A 21,202-nucleotide genomic window follows, 5' to 3' on the forward strand; every position below is an offset into this window, starting at 1 on the left:
ACATCTTCATTATATTGGGGCTATGGTAAGCCTGGAGTTTTGTTTGGGAGAAGAAGACAGGTCCATCCCCTAGGATCCCCCCCCCCTTGAGGTGTAAGGATAGGGACACTTAAAACAGGAGGAGTGGTAAATACCATGTGCCATGGTAGTCTTCCCTCAGTCCATTCGTAGGGGACTGGCACAAAGTCAGCCTTTCCATCCTTTCAGAGCAACAAGCAAGCTCTCACCATATTTAACGGGGGTATATTAGGAAGGATTTGGGAAGTGACAAACAAAAAAAAAAGCAAAGGGAAAAAAGTCCGCATGCACAATTAGTCAGTCTAGGGCTGATTCCCAAGTCAGTGGAGATCCCAGCATTGGGTCCCATGCTTTCTCCGTCCTAAGCTCCTAATCTCTCCTAAGCTCCCCTCCCTCATGACAACAACGGGCAAGGGATTGGGGGGACAGAAATGCAGTGTTAGTTGGTGAATCATGCTATTGACAACCCATTCATGTAAAGTATGTATTGCACAAAACTGATGGTTCCCAGACATTTCTGCACAATGCTCTACCCTTGACATTTAATAAATCCTCCATCCTATAACACCAGAAAGTTATCAGGATGGGGTAAACTAGTACGTTTTCCTTTACACAAAAAAAACCTATTATTTAAGAATAATTCTAACATTTACACTTGAGTGTTTGTATTTATTTACTTCCTTGCATTATTGAGCTATTTGGTCTCATGTTTTCCTACCTTGCAGTTTGGAAATCACAGTACTAGATATTTTGCACTTTGGCTTATGCTTTACTAAATGTCACTTTCATTCTGACTGTACACAATAACATTTAAGCATATAGCTTCTTAGTGTTAGTACATAAAAATATATAATTTAAGAAAAAAAAAAAAATTCTCCAATTTACATCACAAAATATTTTGAATGCACAATAAAAGCATCAATATCTAAATACTCAAAATACAACACTGCATAGTCTAGTTTACTAGGATTTTGCTGTACAATAAAATATATTTCCTGAAAACAAACTGATAGGAAGTAAAGAGCTCAAGGGGAATAAAACTTACAGGTCATATATATTTTTCTTTGGACTTTATTAAAAAGGAAAAAGCCATTGGTAGATATAAAAAAAAAAAAAGTCCTTTAATCAAAGTGTATACAATTGTAAAAAAAAATGCATGCTTACACACTTCAGCTACAATGTGATGTATCGACTTCTTTCATCAGACTATAAAATATTTCAAGTGCACTTATGCTAATGGAAAAGTTTTGGAAAAGAGTATCACAGATAAATACATATACACTAATGAAAAATGCAGGAAAAGGTAAACACCACTACTTTAATTTTCCACAAGGGAGTTGGCCTAGTCCTTAAAGAAAAAACTATAAAAACAAGAGAAAACATATATAAAGGCATCAATTTTGTTACATTTATTATAAACTGAATAAAGATGCCATGAGGGAAAAAAAACTCATTAAGAAAAGATGAATGTGTGTAACCAGCCTCTGGCCATGTTTATTCCCATGACGGAGGAAGGTCAAACATTTCCCCCATCACTGGTTCCAGGTTGACCTCTTTTTTGGGCTCTGTGGATGAACAGAGTGTCATATGAGAAACACAGGTTTACATTATATACCTTTTTTAATAATCAGATTCTTTGGTCATGAGAGTAATGGATATAATAAATAAATACTATAGTTATTAATAATAACTATGCCCAACTACTGATTGTGATTCCTTTTAAAATATGATCCTTACAAACCAAAATGTAATAAAAAGAATCCACCAAACTAATGGAATGCATTTTAAAATCATTGCCTCTAGCCAGTTGAAACCTAATGAGTAAATGAAGTAACTCGGATGACGGAAAAAGGGGAGAACAGTAAGAAAGAAAGAAAAAAAAAAACAGAGAGAGAGAGAGAGAGAGAGAGAGAGAGAAAGAGAGGAGATAGGATGAGAAGATCAGAGAGAGAAGAGAAAAGAAAGAGAGAGAAAAGAGAGAGAGACAGAGAGTGAACGATGAGAAAGAGAAAGAAAAGAGAAAGAGAAAGAAAGAGAGAAATGAAAGAGAGAGAAAGAGAGAGAAAGAGAAATAGCAAGAGAAAGAAAGAGAGAAAAGAGAAGAAAGAGATAAAGAGGGAGAGAAAGATAGAAAGAAAGAGAGGAAAAAGAAGAGAGAAAAGAAGGAAGAAAAGAGAAAGAAAGAGAGAGAAGAGGAAAGAAAGAGAGAAAGATAGAAAGAGTAAAAGAAGAGGAGAAATAGAAAGAAAGATAAATTCTTTAGGTCTGATTGATTCCCCCGAGGATGGCATGTCTTAAATGCTGCCCCCGCGTGTTGTTTATTATGTTCTTTATACAGATTGCTCTACATGTTAGTCATCAATGAGGCAGATTATTAATACACTACTCAACTTTGTTTAACCCGTTCCCTACAGTGTTTGGAAGTATTTCAATCTTGTATTATTAATTAGTTAATGCCGATCACATGTTATAATTATATTTCTATTTCTGACATAGTATATCATTGATATTGATTGTAGTAATAAAAAATAATTTTTCCCTAAAAATAAATTGATGAAAGGCGAAATCCAGGCGAGGTTACGAGGTCAACTAATTGACTACTTGGCGACCTGCCCCTCTGGGACACGAACCAAGGCATTTCAGAAACCAATACTACAGTGGCACTACATTTAACGAGCAGTACTGGGATGAAGACATATTGACAACAATCCTAAAACCCTAAACCTCTCATCGTAGGCCATGAGAGAGAATGAACCTCGGGTGTGAATTTGGGGATCTTGTTAAGAGAGAGTGCGCTCATCTCGGGTCGTCTGCACACCTCCCAGAATCTGACGAGCTTGTTGATGTGTTGGTCTGACAAGTTAAGAGAGGCTGGGAAGATGTCTGAGTAATCTGGGGAAAGTGGGTAAACAAATTATTGTGATTATATACAATTACTCTTATATTGACAATACTGCAAAAAGAAAATAATGAACTACGATAAAAATCAAAATATATATGAATGGAAAAAATGAGAAATCAATTAAATTGTTACATGCTAAGTAAGGTAACCAAGAACATAAAAGCATCAGACTAAACTGCCCAAATCAGCCATTCTCACCTTCCTTTTCCTTGATTTCTGGGAAGAATTCGGGCTCCAGATCTGTATCAGATTTGTGTCAAATTAATGCCGTGAAACATCAAGAATAATCACTGGTTTACAGAGAAAATTTCATACACATCAATTTAAGTGGAACTCTTATCAGCCCAGATTGAATATCACAAGGTTATAAGTGAACACATTAATTCAATTAGACATAGGTATGCCTGCATGACCTTTAAGGATATTAAATGGCAAAGGGAAGTTTGCATTTCAGTTCATATTATGAATTCTATGTGCAGCACCATAGGGATTTTTTTTAAATGGTTGATTTCTAACCCTCTGTAAAAAAAAAAAAAAAGCTAGAACAAAAAAAGGCGGAGTAAGTAAGGTTTCGTATATAACAAATGACCCGCGTAAGGAGAAAATCAGAACTATTTCTAACTTCAACGGTGGGTAAGTAACCCTGCTTTTGTGTCTTCTTCACTGAACTGCCAGGAACACCCTCACTCACTTGGCCGATGCGGTTGCTGATGTCTCCAAAAGAACGGGGCTTCATGTGAGATATGGTAGATGTCTGGTTGAATTTCTTCTGATTGTGAACTGCCAGACCTTGTGATGTTCCTGTTCAGATAAATTATTTGAGTAATATAAAAAGAGAGATGGAGAGACAGAGAGAGAGGAAATAAAATAGTCAAGAGGAAATAAAATAGTCAAGATTGTTATTCACACACTGTATTACACATTCTTAACTGCAAATGAAATCAATATTGCAATGTATGAAGTTTTGTTGTTTTTTATTTTAAAAGTTTCAGAATTAATGGGGAAAGCAAAAGAGGAGGAGGATGAAGAGAAAGGAGAGAAGCTAGAAGAAGCATGCAAAATAACACGCAAATACAAATTCATACTTTCCATGCACCATTCATGACTGGAACAGGCTCCCACAGCACAATACACACAAACAAAAACAGACCCATTTTACCAACTTATGCTAATACACCTAAGAATACATGCATAAAAACCTATGCTTTGCTACTCCCCCCCCCCCCCTGTAAGTGCAAAATGCAGTAACGCTTAGTGCCCTACTCTTCAACACTACCGAGACACTGAGCAACAAAGAAAAACAACCTTTGAACTTGCCTTGTGCATTATGAACTCCCAGTCCAACATGCGTCTTCACCTTTGCTCCACGCTGAGCAATGGAATTTTCCTGGTCAATTACTGGTGCTATGGAGGTCGACATGATGAATCTGGAATCATTTTAAATGTAAATGACTGGTTTCAAAAACAAGTTAAAGTAATTTGAGATATAATGACACAACCAAAAATTAATTAGGTTAATGATACCAAGAGCAATGCACAAAGATAGAGGGAAATGGCCACTATCATCTTATAGTGTAATAGAGTAATAAACAATACAGATACAGCTGCAGCGGCCTCCTATTTATTTACTGGTTGAAATACGAAAATAGGCTTGCTGCATATTCACGTTCAGTAGTCTAAGTCCCACAAAAGAACACAAAACCCTCCCTCATACAGCGCAGAGATCTTAATTGTCACTTTTTCCTAATTTGGCATGAAGTGCTAATGGGGGGGGGGGAGTTGCCCCCTGTCTAGGGAATAAATAGAAGACAGGAAAGGTTAGATTTGGCATTCTGGAGGGTGTGCTGCTCTCAGTAACAAATACTGTCAGTTGTATATTTTTCCCTTATGCTTCATGGCAATAAAAATGAAATGAACCTCATAAGTATTAAGTTTAATAATCTTAAATTTGGCACAAAATATGTCAGATCTAAAAGGCAAAGGTTTATTAGATAGGAGAAATGCAGTAAAAAAATAAACTAAAGAGAACAGAGTTCATAACTTTATAACTGTGAACAAGAAATTCACTTGCAGTCACATTTCATAACCTTAAGACGATTACTTCTGAATCAAGTTCAGATGTATTGCACAGAAGAAAATAAATATGAATGTATAAATGTTTATATGATGAAAATTGCTGCTTAGAGAGAAAATGAGAAAAGGATTGAACAGAATAAAAAAAAATGTAGAATTAAATGCCTATAGCAATAAACAAGCATGTACAGTAATATGGAGGAAAAACAATAAACACTAAATGCTAGAAAAAGAAAAGCTGTTAATTGGGCTGTAAACCAATTATTTAACGCAATCAAACAACATCAAGCATTTGAAAACCAAGGTTACTTGTCAAGAGTCCACAAATTATAGACCGTGCAAATCCAATAATCCTCTGCGACACCCACTCCTTACGAGAGAGCAAACACCCCCTTTTGTAATTATTCTGAACTATGACATGCATGCGGATTAAATAGGCATTTACTCTCAATCAGGAAGGGACTCCTGTGTTTGTCAAATATGACATGAAGGAAGTCGGTCAGGTTTTGACGGGCTCTTGGGAAATGGAGTCCATTACGTTCCTTTGGAAACCTATTTAGGGTAATGCACCGAATGAAAATTTTTTTGTGGAGCATCATTCTCACCCTCCTCGATACTCTCTTGTTCTACTTGGTCAGAAGCAATCAGTGCGGCTGTATTGATTTCTATACATTAGTAACTTGTGACTTTTATCTTGGACATACTCTGGAATTTGATGCGAGGAGTAACACCTACCTTCCAGAAGAGACAAAGTCCAAAAAACCAGGGTATCATATGAACCCCAAAATCCAAACCTAACCTTCCCTACCTCCTAATTTATTTCCAAGAAAGGAGGAGCAAGCCTACCCACCTTAACCACACCTTATTAGCATTTTGTGCCAACTTACAAATATGCCCGAGATCAAGAATGGCTGTCTGTGGGTGCTGGTCTGGGGTCCAATGTTCGGCGGAGGTTTTCTTTCTTCATTTCGTGGCAAATATGCGGCTGGAGCCGCTGTGCCTGTGTTTGTTGGAATGTCTATTCCCCTCTATTATTTGTGCGTCCTCTCAGTAACATTAACCATATTTCGTTAATTTAAATACCGATAGGGTGTGTTTATTGTGCCTTGTGAACAAAAACACATTTCTAATTATAAAACCACAGAAAGTAAAGTCTTGGAACGCCATAAAGCCTAGCCCCACACCACAGACAACAAAAAAGAAGAAAAAGGAAAAAAGACACTAAGCGTTGACAATTAAAAAGAAAAAGAAGAAAAATAAAAAGAAAAAATAATATCAAATAAAAATTATATTCCCTTTGCAATTCTTCCTCGAAGAGATTATATTCTTACGGCTAAACTATTTTTCCCCGTATTTCTGTCACCTTCTGAACCATGAAAATTTTTTAAAACTAAAAAAAATTATGATATTTTTAGATATTTATATTATATTAATGAAATATATAGATTATTATATATTATATATATATATTTTTTTAATCTATTTATTTTTTATATATATATATATTATTTAAATTAAATATATATAAAAAAAAAAAAAAAAAAAAAAAAAAAAAAAAAAAAAAAAAAAAAAAAAAAAAAAAAAAAAAAAAAAAAAAAAAAAAAAATTTATAAAATCTATTATATATATATTAATAATAATTATAATATATATATAAAATATTTTTAATTTTAAAAATACTATATAATATATATAGATATAAAATATATTAATAATATATATAATATTATATTATATATATATATATAATATATATATATATTAGAAATATATATATATATATAGATATATATTTTTATACTATATATATATAAATATATAATATATAGTTTATATAATATAATTTTATATAATAATATATATATTTATTAATATATATATAATATTATATGGGATATATAAAATATTGATATATATATATATTTATAATATATAATTAATATAATATATTATATATAATATATTTTATACTATATATATATATTTTAAATATATGATAATTAATAGTATATATATATATATTACTAATATATATTTATATATTTATATAAGTAAGATATTGTATTTATATAAGTTATATATATATATAGATATTAATATAGATTATATATTAGAGTATATATATATTTATATATATATATATTATATATAATATATATATTTATATATAATATATATTATATAGATATATTATATATAATATATTAGATATATATTTAATATAGTTATATAATATATATTATATATATAATATATTTATATATAATACTATATATATAGAATATAATTTGATATAATATTTATATATATAATATTATTTATGATATATATATTTATATATATATATATTTAATATATATGATTATATATATGTGATTTATATATTTTTATTATATTTATATATATATTTCTATATATATATTTATATATTATATTATATATATATAAAATATTATTATAAAAATTTTAATATTTATATATATATATATATATATATATATATATATGTAAAATTTAAAATGCCTATAGCAATAAACAAACATGTACAGTAAATATGGGGGGAAAAGAAAAAAACTAAAGTAGAAAAAATCTGTTTTTGGCTGTAAAAAAAAATTTATTTAACAAAATTTCAACAGCAACCCAATTGAAAAACCAAAGGGGTACTTGTCGGGAGTCCACAAATATAGGACCTGCAAATCCAATAATCCTCTGCACCCCACTCCTTAGAGAGAGCAAAACCCCCTTTGTAATTATTCTGACATGACATGGCATGCAGATTAAATAGGCATTTACTCTCAATCAAGAAGGGACTCCTGTGTTGTCAAATATACATGAAGGAAGTCTGTCGGGTTTTTGACGGCTCTTGGAAAATGGAGTCCTTTACTTTCCTTTGGAAACCTATTAGGGTAGACCCACCGAATGGGGCATCCATCTACCCTCTCTCTTTTTCTATTGGTCAGAAGCATCAGTGCGGTGTATTATTTCAAAACATTAGTACTTGTCACTTTATCTTGAATAACTCGTGGAATTTGATACCGAGAGAACAACTACCTCCAGAGAAAAGCCCAAAAAAACCAGGGTATCATTCTCTCTTCTTTAACGGTAGGTTCAGTCTGAGCCGCCGTGGTCACAGCATGATACTCAATTACAGTTTTCACGTTGTGATGCTCTGGGTGAGTACGTGGTAGGGCCCCCAGTTCCTTTCCACGGGAGTCCCGGAGGAGCAAGCCCCCCCAAACTTACCAACCCTTTTTAGCAACTTACAGAAAATGCAAGATCAAGAATGGCTGTCTGTGGGTGCGGTTGGGGTCCAATGTTCTGCGGGGGTTTTTCTCATTTCGTGGCAAATATGCGGCTGGAGCAGCTGTCCCTGTGTTGTTGGCAGTGTCTTTTCCCTCTATTTGTGCGTCACTCCTCAGTAACATTAACCTTTTTCTTTAAATTTTAAATACCGTATGGTGTGTTATGTACTGTGAACAAAAAAAATTTTCTAATTATAAAACCACAGAAAGTAAGCTTGGAACGCCAAGCCTAGCCCCACAACACTGACACAAAAAAAGAAACAAGCGACAAATTAAAAAGAAAAAAGAAAAAAGAAAAATAATAATCACAAAATTATTTTCCCTGAAATTTCCCTTTCCCTCGAGAGATTATTCTTAGTAAATCTATTTTTCCCCTATTTCTGCCCCTTCTGAACCATACACCAATACCCCACGAACTAACAGCTATATAAAGCACTCAAAAACGACCCAAATAAAGAAAAAAAAAAAAAAATACAAAAATTAACAAGGGGTTAGATCTTATTTTTTTTTTGGACTTTGTTTACTCTGAGAACTATAAAATATTATGAATCATTTTCACTAAAACCAGTATAACTACCTCTTCCCCCTTTCACGGACGGACAGGAAGCACCTCGTGGACGTCCACCGGTGGGGAAATGAAGATAAATTGCAGAAAATGAAGTGGAAATTAGAGAAAAAACCACGAGAGGAAAAGTTTAAATTCCACCCCCGAAAAAAACCCCCGACGTCTCAACCCGTGACCGGCTCATCAGCCTTTTTCCTCCCAAATGCCAAAGCTCTGAATAAACGTGTATAAGTTTAAGCCTAAAAAATAATATGAAATATGCAAATGAAAAAAAAAAGTATCCGAATGATCAAAATTATCAAAATAAAGTCGTATATAAATTCACTTACCAACAAAAGGGGAATCTAACGAAACCAAAGTCAAAGTTAGCGAAAGGCACACGAACGCACCTGGGTTGAATGGGGGAGGAGGGTAATTCCCTATTTGCTATTCGCTAGTTTATTGCGATTCAAATATATTTTTTGGACTATCTGCAATCTAAGGAAAATACTGGTGATGGAATATAGATGTTTCAGAACATTTTTAGAAAGATATTTGCTTGTAAATCACTTCAAATTTTTTTTTTTTAAAACCTACTTACTATCTGCTATTTTACTTCTAAAGAAATGAATCAATGTTTTCAGTTGGATAGTTCCCATGATTACATTATTTTATGGTATATTGTGTTTCAAAAATTAATTTTATTTTAAACGTCCTTTTTAAAAATCCATTTATCAGTGATCTTTCAAAAACAATTACTCGTTTGCTTTTTTCAGTCCTTCAAACATAAATCATTTTGATACTCTATTATCGTTAGAATTATTACCGAGGGGATGTGTTTTAGAATGACTTTATTCATCAAAAGCCTTCTTCATATGTTCTTAAATAAATCATTTTTGATTGTAATATTGCTTGTGATATATTCATCACAATTTTTCAAAATCTGGTATTGTGTGTATTAGAGTTGATGTTATTAATGTTATATGGCGTCAAAATGAGTCAATAGCTGGTTATTCTATAAGGATTTGATTACAAATAATAACATGAAAAACGATGCTGCATCTATTATTATTGTGTTTTCTGATCATGATAACGGGAACAAGATAATAATTACATCAAAGACGGTTGATTATCCTAGAAATAACGATAATGGTGATAATAATGTGGCGTTTTGTTGTTGAGGATGATGATTAATATTGATGGCGGTGATGATGATGGTGATGGTGATGGTGATGGTGATTCTGATGATGATGTTGATGTGATGATGATGACATTGATGGTGATAATGATGATGATGGTGACGGTGATGGTGAAGATGAAGATGATATAATGATGGTGATGATAATGATAATAATGGTGATGATAATGATGATTATAATACTGATGCTACTACGATACTAAGAATGATATAATATAATAATATATTAATGATAGTTGTAGTAGTAGCAGCAGTAGTATAATAATAATAACAACAACAATGATAATAATAGTAATGATAACAATGGTGATGATGATGGTGATGATGATGATGATGATGATGATGGATGATGATGATGATGATGATGATGATGATGATGATGGTGATGATAATGATGATGGTGATAATATAATAATAATAATAATAATAATAATAATAATAATAATAATAATAATGATAATAATAATAACAATAATAATAATAACAAAACAAAACAACAACAACAACAACAACAACAACAATATATAATAATAATAATAATAATAAATAATAATAATAATACAAATAATAATACACCAATAATAAAAATCACCATCACCATCATTACAATAATAATAATGATAATAATTACGATAGCTTTAATATATCTACATTAACTAACTATTATCATTATTACTATTATATTACTTTCATTCTATCAAACTGATAATGATATAACAACAATAATAATGATAAGAATGATAATGATAATAGTAAAATAATAATGATAAAATAATAATAATAATAATAATAATAATAATAATAATTATAATAATTATAATATTGATAGTGATAATATTAATAACAATGATAATAATAAATAATGATGATAATAATATCAATAATGATAATAATAATAACATTAACAACAACAACAATAATAATACACATACTAACGATAAAAAAATAATGATTATAACAATAAAAAATAACTATAATGATAACAATAACGACAATAACAATAATAATAATAATAATAATAATAAAATTGTACCAATATTATACTAATTATTAATAACGATATTACTACATATAATAAGGAGGATTATGATGATGATGATAATGGTAATGAAAATAATAATGATAATAATAATAAAATAATGATGATGATATTAATGATGATAATAATGATACTACTACTTCTACAATAACAACTACTAATAGAAATGATAATAATAATAATAATAATAATAATAATAATTATTATTATTATAACGATAATAATAATAATAATAATAATAATAATTTTATTATTATTATCATTATTATATTATCATAACGATAGTAAGTATTAATGACAATAAACGAAAACAGTAATAATACTGATAATAATGATTATAACAACAATACCATATGATACCAATATGATAATGATACACTAATATTAACATTAATAATAATGATGATGAATTAATAGCAATGTTAATGCCAATAATAATTGTAAGAGTGGCGCTCGACACCGCAGCCTCCCGCATCTCCGTAACGGCGGGCATCCTGCAACCGCCGCTTTCCCGCTTGAGAAGCAATTTTCAGTGTACCAGCCGCCGCTTGTCGTTCCTCCCGCATCATGATGTATTTTCACGTCTTTTTTATATTTTTTTTCACGGTTTTGGGAGTATAAGGTTTACTTTAGTACACCGTTTGGGACTGGTTTTCTCTGTTTGATATAGTGCAAGGATTTTTACTGTTGTTTTACGAAATTATTATTTTTTTACTTTATTTTGTAACCGTAAAGATGTACGACCGCATATTACGGCATACGTGTAACCCTACTTCCCGCGAAATAAACAGTTTGTGCCCGCATTTGGTCCACGTTTCTCTGAACCCTATTTTTGATGACGATTACAGCCGACTTCAGCGAACAACGGAACCCGCCTGATACTTCAGGGAGGCAAAAGTCACGTCCTGACAGTTGTCTTGGTTTTATCAATTAGGAGCTGGACGAACTTAATTTTTATTATGATAATCAGTCATGTAAAGGAGATCGTAATTAGATGTACTATTTTATATACCCATTTTTTATATTATTATTACTGCCTAATTTTATTTTAAATCAGATTTTGATAATTAGTTTATGCTTTATTTTAGATTTTATTTATTTATTTATTTATTTTAATATGGAGAAAGCCGCTGATACCCAGTAGAATCTAATCCCTTCTTCATGGGAGAACAATTAAATACAAATTGCGCAAGGCATCCCCCCCGGGCTACAGGGTAGCTTACTCCCACAGTATATTTTGGTGATCAGCGGCGGGATAGTTTCAGCCTTTCTATTACGAGTGGTTCTCTCCGTTATCACGTCCAGCATAGTTCATTCACGGTAGGTTATATTGCATGATTTAATAGGATTTAATAAGAAAAATAGTGCACATACCATTGCCTGGCCACACATGATACCATGGAATACCGTGCCCGAGCCTGAAGGTCCTCTGCCTCCCCACCTATGAACAGGCGTTGTTTCCAGTGTTGAAGTTCAAACACTATGCCAGAGAGTGTCCCTTTCGCCCAGGGCAGGGTCCGTTGCTCCCAATACCACTGGCTAATAAGAACCGGGTGCACATACCATGATAGCTACAACAGACCAGAAAATGGTGTGGTTACAGCCCCAGGAAAATACAGGCCGACCACTCGTGCCAATAAGTCTTAATGGCAACACTGTCATCTGTTTCCTTGACACCAGTTCGGATCATCAAACCCAGGACCCTTCAACTAATTGACCCCCATGGCACCATGCGGCGTAGAGACCCAGTTCATGTTCCCAAGGGGTTTGCTGACAGGCCCCTCAATACTGTTGGCAAAGTGGTACCCTCTTTTTGCCTAGCCCCCAACTTGAAAATACGGCACCAGGTCTGTGATGCAAAATTCCCTGGAGATGTCCTCCTTGCCCAACAAACAAGCTTTAACTTCTCATCTGATGCTGAGGAGGGCAGGGCCTGTCTAATTTTTGAAGGCCAGCTATTCCTAGTGGCCTACACTGACTTTCCCACTATTCAAATCAGTGTTGTGTCTGCAGAAGCTACTGGCTTGACAAACCCAAGGGATACAAGATGCAGCAATGCTCCAAGTACACACACAGTGGACCTCTCAACAGCAGAGTAAATCTTTGGCAGACGGTAGAGCTCCCACCACACACTGGGTGCTTTGTTGAAGGCATCATTAGCAGATCTGGACCCTCCAGTGGCGACATCATGATTATACCCCAAGCGCCTGCTTTGTTCATCCTGCCCTACATTGTTACCACTGCCAAAGAATGCCAGTGTCCTGTGTGGACAGTCAGTGACACAGCAAGGGTGGTACATTTAACATGGGATGTACTTAGGAACAGTGGCAGCTGGTAAAGGTATATACACAACTAAGGACGCACACTCAGAAGCTATTCGTGACCCATTTGAGAGCTCATTGGAGGATGGTGACTTTGGCTGGGAGGAGGATAATTTCGACCATATGCATGGCTTGTTGATTTGGGCTATGAAGATGACACTTCCTCCACCATTTGGAGCTACCTCCTTCTCAGGCACTTGCTGCTGTTGCATCGGTTGACACCAGAGTAAATGAGGTATCACAAAATAAAGAACCTGTCATCAATTTGGAAAATCATGAGCAGTCCCAGGATCAGGAACTACAGAAGCTTCTCCAACGCTACAAGGTCCTTTTTGATGGTGGTGACCAGACCACTGGATTGACACTGGGACTGCAACACCAGTTTGTACCCTCAAGCTACCTGTCACATCATTTATCAGCAGTGTGATAGCATGCTACAGACTGGTGTTGTAGAGCCCTCCTCATCACCATGGCTTAGTCCAGTTGTGCTGGTAAGGAAGAAGAGTGGTGATTTCTTGTTCTTTGTCGATTACCGGAAGGCAAATGTGATTATGTATAGATGAGCTTATCGATGAGGTAGTTTTTTTGAGCATTGACGTTCACGCAGATGATCGAGCCAAGACCGCCTTTAGTGATGGGTACCAGCTATTTCAGTTCTGCTGCCTCCCCTTTGGTCTAAGTAAAGTCCCATATACTTCTCAAAGGAGTATGAATTTGATCTTGTCGCCAGTCTTAGGCTGTTACACATTGGCCTATCTGGATGACATCATGGTCATGGTCCTCTATCTAGAGGAGACCCTGAAGCTTCTGGCAGCAGCAGGGTTGAAGCTAAACTCTGATAAGTACACCTTTGCAGCCACCACCATCAACTTCCAAGGATTCCAAGAAGGAGTGGCACCAGACCAGAGCAAGATAGTTGGCATAAATGAAAGCCCTGCACCCCAGACTGTAAAGGAGGTATGTAGATTCCTGGGGCCACAGGCTTCTTTTGCAAGCACATTGAAGCATATGCAACCTTTGCAGCCCCACTTCACCTCCTTAATAAGGGGCAGCCCGGAAGTGGGATGAGGAACAACAAGAAGCCTTCAGTGAGCTGAAGAGGAGGCTTGTATTAGCTGCTCAGGCAGCCAGATTTCTCCCAACAATTTGAGCTGCATGCTAATGTCAGCAGTATAGCCCTTGGTGCATTGCTTATACAATGTGATGACCAAGGGTTACCACATGTTACTGCCTAATATAACAGAAAACTGTGGGATCCAAGACCCACTACCCTGCCATTGATGGGTGGAGGTTCTTGGTTCTCACAGATCATTGTCCATTATTGCACATCTTTAAACACTGTACCAAAACTCCACATGACCCAGTATTCTCACAATTTGTCTTTCTATGACTCTGAGATACATTATAAGGAAGGCCCCATGAACTGTGTGCCAGATTTTTTGTCAAGACAGATTACTGCAATTCATGTTAATGAGTGATCACCTCAGGAGCTGGCAGTAGAACAAAGCCAGGAACCTAGATTCTGTGAAATCTTTGCTTTCTTGGCAGATGGCTCTGTGCCAAAGTGAAAACCACCTTCTGCTCTCAGAATTGGAAGAGAAAGATGGACTCTTCTATCACTTAAAACACCTGCTTGACAAGATTATTTACCAACTGTGTTCCAGAGAAATTCCACAAATCGGCCCTACAAGCCGTGCACATCCCTCCACTTGCACTCAGGGATCTACAGGACATATGAAAATCTCTGTAGCATGTTTTATTGGCCCGAAAGTATGTAGAACAGTGCACCAACTAGCCTCTTGAACAAGTGTTGATGGACATCCTGGACTTAACACAAGCACCAATGAGGTGGGGACTAACCATACTTGACCAACACTCGCTATATTCAGATAGTACCACTGAAAGAAACAACAGCATCCAGAGTACATCAAGCATTTCTGCATAACTGGGTGACTTACTTGGGCCCTCCTCATGTTATCCAGATGGAGAATAGGAGACAGTTTATAGCTCAGGTGTCTGAGGAAATGTTAGAAATGCTCCATACTACCCACCATTTCACAATCCTATATAACCCTCAATTCAATGGCCTAGTCGAGCGCATCAATCGCGTGGTTAAGGCAGCTCTGGCATGTGCCATAGGAGATCATCCTGGAGGCTGGCACAAGTATGTGCCAGAATTACGTCTCGCTTTAAATTCTGTTCTACACAGATCGACTGGAGAACCCATCTACCTACTCACTGGGAGGCATACCTACTTCCCAGTTGGTTCAACTAATGAGGCCATGTTTAATGAAAATGTGGACTTTCAGGAACACTTGAGACTTGCCCAACGTGCAGCCACTATAGCTTCCAGAGACGCCAGAGGGATTTACTCAAACTCCGACAATCAGCATGCTAGACGAACCTTCACCTTTGGTATTGGCTAATTGGTATAGTATAAAGAAATGGTGCCTTATCCCCTAGGGCCAAAGTGGCGAGGCCCCTGCGCGAGTTTTGAACAGATTTGGTCCCGTGTCCTTTTAAGTGCAGGACCTGGATTCTGGTAAGGTCCTTTGTACACATCTTAATCACTTGCGTCTTTACCACCCACCAGATGAACTGTCTATGCATATGACAACGAGGGAGCAGATGATGATGATGATAACCCCAAAACTGATCATTTAGTCACCCTAATGATTTCCCATGTTCGAGATCCTCATCCACTGTTGAAACAGATAGGTGTCAATGAGAATAACCAGTGTAGGGACCTCACGACCAGTGCGCCTATGGCTAACGCCACACTGGTATGGGGATTACTATTTTTTTATTTTTGTTTATTTACTTTTTATTTAATTTTAGTATCACCTGCTTTTCATGTTCTGCTCCTAGATCTACTACTCTGTTGTGGCTGTTCTGTTTGTAGTATTTATTGTGAGGTTGATTCTTACTTTCTGTTTTTGTGTTTCTTTTAGTTGCTTAATTGCTTGTCTTTTTTTTCTCTCTTTTCTTTATAGTCTAAAATCAGTTTATTTCTTCAGTCTGATGCTGTTTTTTTTACGTTTTACTTCTGGTAGTTTTCCTTACTTTTGTATTTCATTGTGTTCTATTCTGTTTTAATTATATATATTGAGTTCACTCTTATCACTTCTGTCCACTCCTTGGATTTGTCAGGACTCAAGTGCTTTTCCTTTCCCAGATCTCCGCTGTTTGCTTCGACCCAGATCGGGGGGAAGAATCTGTATGAGTGGCGCTCGACACCGCAGCCTCCCGCATTCCCGTAACGGCGGGCATTCCGCAACCCGCTCGCTTTCCCGCTTTGAGAAGCCACTTTTCAGTGTACCAGCCTCCCGCATCTTTGATATACTTTCACGTCTTTTTTTATCTTTAATCACGGTTTTGGGGAGTTTTAGGTTTCTTGTAGTTATACCCGTTTGGATGAGGTTTTCTTTGGTTTTATTTTGTTTTACTTTCCATGCGTTATATTATTCGTTATTTAATTTAATTTACTCCTTTTCTATTTGAATTTTAACGTCTTTTTGTAATTATAGAGATGTACGACCGCGACGTCACGGCATGCGTGTAACCCTATTTCCCGCGAAATAAAACAGTCGGTGCCCGCACTTGGTGCACGTAATATTGTGTTTCACTGAGCCCTAGTTTTGATGACTTTATTGCAGAGGCTTCAGCGAACAACGGAACCTGATACTTCAGGGAGGCAAAAGTCACGTCCTGACAGTTGTCTTTTATCAATTAGAAGCTGGACGAAGTTAATTTTTATAATGATAATCAGTCATGTAAAGATAATCGCAATTTTCATATTACGACCCATTTTAGTCGCTAGAGTAAATTTAATGTACTATTTTATACACCCTTTTTCAGTTTTTTTGAAATCATTTATTTATTACTGCTTTATTTTATTTTTAATTAATATTTGGTCTGTTGTTTATGCTTTAATTTAGTTTTTTTTTTAATCAGATAAAAAAAAATTATACGGAGAAAGCCCGCAGAAACGGTACCACACCCGCGTATTCCTAGAACCCCTTCTGTGCCTGCTACCACTCTCATGAGGTTGTTCAGTGGGACAATTATATACTTTCAAATGGCGCAAGGCATACCCCTGGACTACAGAACAGCTTACTCTCACATAATTAATGACAAAAACAAAACACCATCAATAAATAATAATAAAAGTGATAATAACTATGGATAATAATAAAATTCATAAATTATCACAACGAACAACGGCAACGACTAACAACTAGCAACGGCAATAGAAACTTATTTTTACAAGTAGAATTATATTTTGCAAAATTGCCAATATTGATCGTTATTACAATAACAATGTTGATCATAATAATGTTAATGATAGTGATGACAGCAAAAATGATAATAATAAATAAATAATAATAATAATAATGATAATAATAATAATAATAATAATAATAATAATAATAATAATATTATTATTATTATTAAAAGTAATAATGATATGATAATGCTAATATAAATAATAATAATTACAATAATATCAATAATGATAATAGTAATAGTTATAACAATAACAATAACAATAGCAATAATATAATAATATTGATATATAATGTTAATGATAATCATAATAATGTTAATGATAATAATGATAATAATAATAATAGTAACAATAATAATAATAATAATAATAATAATAATGATATTAATAATGATAAAAGTAATAGTAATAACAACAATAATAATAATAACAAAATAACAGTGATAAAAGCAATATTCATATATTAATATTAACAATGAAAATGAGAATAATAATCACTTATTCGCCTTTTCAGCATTAAGGTCATGCTATTTATGCATGCTCCAAAATTGCAAAAACTGCAAATTTGGTGATGTATTTGGTTTATTTACACCTAATACATTTCATTTTACCGTTCATAAGCACGGGAACATATACACTGAATCTGGCTCATTGACTGAACTAGATACCAAGATCTTTAGATACCGAACGAGTGAGAGAGAGAGAGAAAAGAGAGATGAAACTGAGGCATTTCGCTAACAACTGCGGCTTCTATAAGTATCTTTGTTGAATACCGCGTAGGGATGCGGTTTCATCGATAGATATCCGGTTACACTTGAACCTCATGACTGCAGCTTTCATTTCATCTCCTCAGCCAGCAGCGTTTTTTTTTTAATAAAAAAATTAGACAAAAACGAGAAAAAACTATATGTATCGTGATGACGTGTTTCAAAAGTATTCAGTTTTGAACACCCGAACAAAAATATGAATCGTTGTATTTACGTCAAGAGAGAGGTTTCGATCCTATAAACACTTCACTAAGATTTAGAAAGCTGTTTTATTTAATTTTGTCATTTATCTGCTGTTTCCATCCTCAGTTGGATAAAAAAAAAAAAAAAAAAAAAAACTCAACCTCTCTATACTCAGCCGTATCCCCGGTTTTAATGTTATGACGAAAAGATGATAGTTGATCGATCGAGACCGTTTGACATTTGACGGTACCACGCATGCCCGTCTGCCATATTTGCAACAATGCATACAATATACAGATGCTTATAACAATAATAAGAGTAATAATACATAAATAATAATAATAATAATGATAATTATAATAATAATGATAGTAATAATATTAATAGTAATGATAATAATAATGATAATAATGATAATAATAATAATAATAATAATAATAATAATAATAAATAATGATAATAATATCAATAATAATAATAATAATAATAATGATACTACTACTACTACTACTAATCATAATAATAATGATAACAACAGCAACAACAACAACAGAAATAATAATGATAATTATAATAATAATAATAATAATAATAATGATAATAACAATTATTATCATATTAATGATAATAATAATAATTATCATTATAATAATTATGATAATAATGATGATCATAATAATAATAATAATAATAATAATAATAATAATAGTAATAATAATAATGATAATAATAATAATGATAATAATAATAATAATGATAATAATAATAATAACAATGATAATAATAGTAATAATAATAATAATGATAATAATAATGATAATAATAATAATAATGATAATAATAATAATATAATAATAATAATAATAATAATAATATAATAATAATAATATATAGTAGTAATAATAATCATAATAATAATAATGATAATAATATATAATATTAATAATAATAATAATAAATAATAATAATAATAATAATAATATATTATTATTATTATTTTTTTATTATTATTATCATTATTATTATTATTATTATTATTATTATTATCATAATTATTATTATTATTATCATTATTATAAAACTAAGAATAATACCAATAATAACAATGGTAATATGATGATAATAATAGCAATAATAATAATAATGATGATAGTAATAACAATAATAATAATAATGATGGTGATGATGATAGTGATTATGATAATGATAATAATAGTAATAATGATAGAAATAATGATAACAACAACAGTAACAATGAAAAGAGTAATAACTTTTTATCCTTACTATCATCATTATTATTATTCTAGTAATAACAGTAATCACAATAATGATAATAACGATAACAGCAACACAACAACAATAACAATAGTAATAATAACAACAACAAAAACAATAATAATAATAATAATAATAATGATAATAATAATAATAAATTATAATAATAGTAATTCAAATGGTAATTTTAATAATGATGATAACAACAATAATAATAACTATTATTATAATGATGAATATAATAATGATGATAATGGCAATGATATTCATAATAATAATAATAATAATAATTATTATTACTATTATTATTATTACTATTTTTATAATGATAATATGATAATAATGATGATGATAATAATAACAATAGAAGTAGTAGTTGTGGTAATAATAATAATAATAATAATAATAATGATAATGATAATAATAATGATAGTAATAATAATAATAATAATAATGATAATGATAATAATAATAATAATAACAATAATATAAGTAATAACATTTTTGTATGTTCATAAATCAACGTACAGACTGATATCATCGCATCTAGTAATATATCATACGCCTCGCTTTCATTTAAATGTTGAATTAATTCAGTTCTCATGGAAAGCCTTATCGGAATTCTTATTTTGGTTACCATTATCATTATTACTTGAATTATATTTACGATTATCACTACCATATTATCGTTATTATTGTCATTAACAATATGGAAATGATCATTATCTTTGCTGCGAGAGCGGAACAGGAGGGGGATTCAAACCGGTGTTCAACTGTAGGCCAGATACAGGCAGTAGAACTGTTCCCCTGAAGATAGCACTTAGGCTGAACTGAAACTGGAAATCGTGTAAGCGTCCCCATCTATCTGTGGGTGCGTATGCAAAGAATATATCACGCGTAGCAGACCAATCTTTCTGAAAATCCATATCACGCTGATGGCATAAATGGACGATAATGGTATACTCCCTGGATACGGCACCCATCTAACAGAGGCTCCAAGAATGCGAGATCGTACTAGGGGATCCGGACTTAACCTAATCTGGGAAAGAATAGCCAATACCAGGCAGCGGTTTTGGAAGATGTTAATCGGTCGAAAGATATTTGTGCAATTCAGAGGATAAGATGAACGAAATCGAGTAAGGCAGATTGAGAATTTACTAGTGGAATGTAAGATATGGCGGAAACAGCGACGCAGAAAATCAATATTTGCTTTTATGTTGAAATTCATAGAATGTGGAATGTACGAATAAGTGACAAACTCTCTCGAGTATATTTTCTTTCACACCGAAATC

At 33.0% G+C, this 21,202-nt stretch overlaps 1 protein-coding gene across 1 annotated transcript in view; it reads right to left on the bottom strand.

The window, feature by feature from the left end:
- Positions 1 to 1,475: 1,475 nt before the first annotated feature.
- LOC119584314 overlaps positions 1,476 to 21,202 on the bottom strand; it is a 79,237-nt gene continuing 59,510 nt past the window's right edge. Inside the window, exons 2-6 of the mRNA XM_037932860.1 lie at positions 4,238 to 4,347; positions 3,536 to 3,721; positions 3,119 to 3,175; positions 2,743 to 2,910; positions 1,476 to 1,583 (exon numbers count right to left, since the gene is read on the bottom strand). Coding sequence (XP_037788788.1) covers positions 1,513 to 1,583; positions 2,743 to 2,910; positions 3,119 to 3,175; positions 3,536 to 3,721; positions 4,238 to 4,340 — 585 coding nt within the window. The 5' untranslated portion in view covers positions 4,341 to 4,347 and the 3' untranslated portion in view covers positions 1,476 to 1,512. The remainder of the gene's footprint in view (positions 1,584 to 2,742; positions 2,911 to 3,118; positions 3,176 to 3,535; positions 3,722 to 4,237; positions 4,348 to 21,202) is intronic.

Source organism: Penaeus monodon, chromosome 18 (genome assembly GCF_015228065.2).
Source record: "Penaeus monodon isolate SGIC_2016 chromosome 18, NSTDA_Pmon_1, whole genome shotgun sequence".
Classification (NCBI taxonomy): Eukaryota; Metazoa; Arthropoda; class Malacostraca; order Decapoda; family Penaeidae; genus Penaeus; species Penaeus monodon.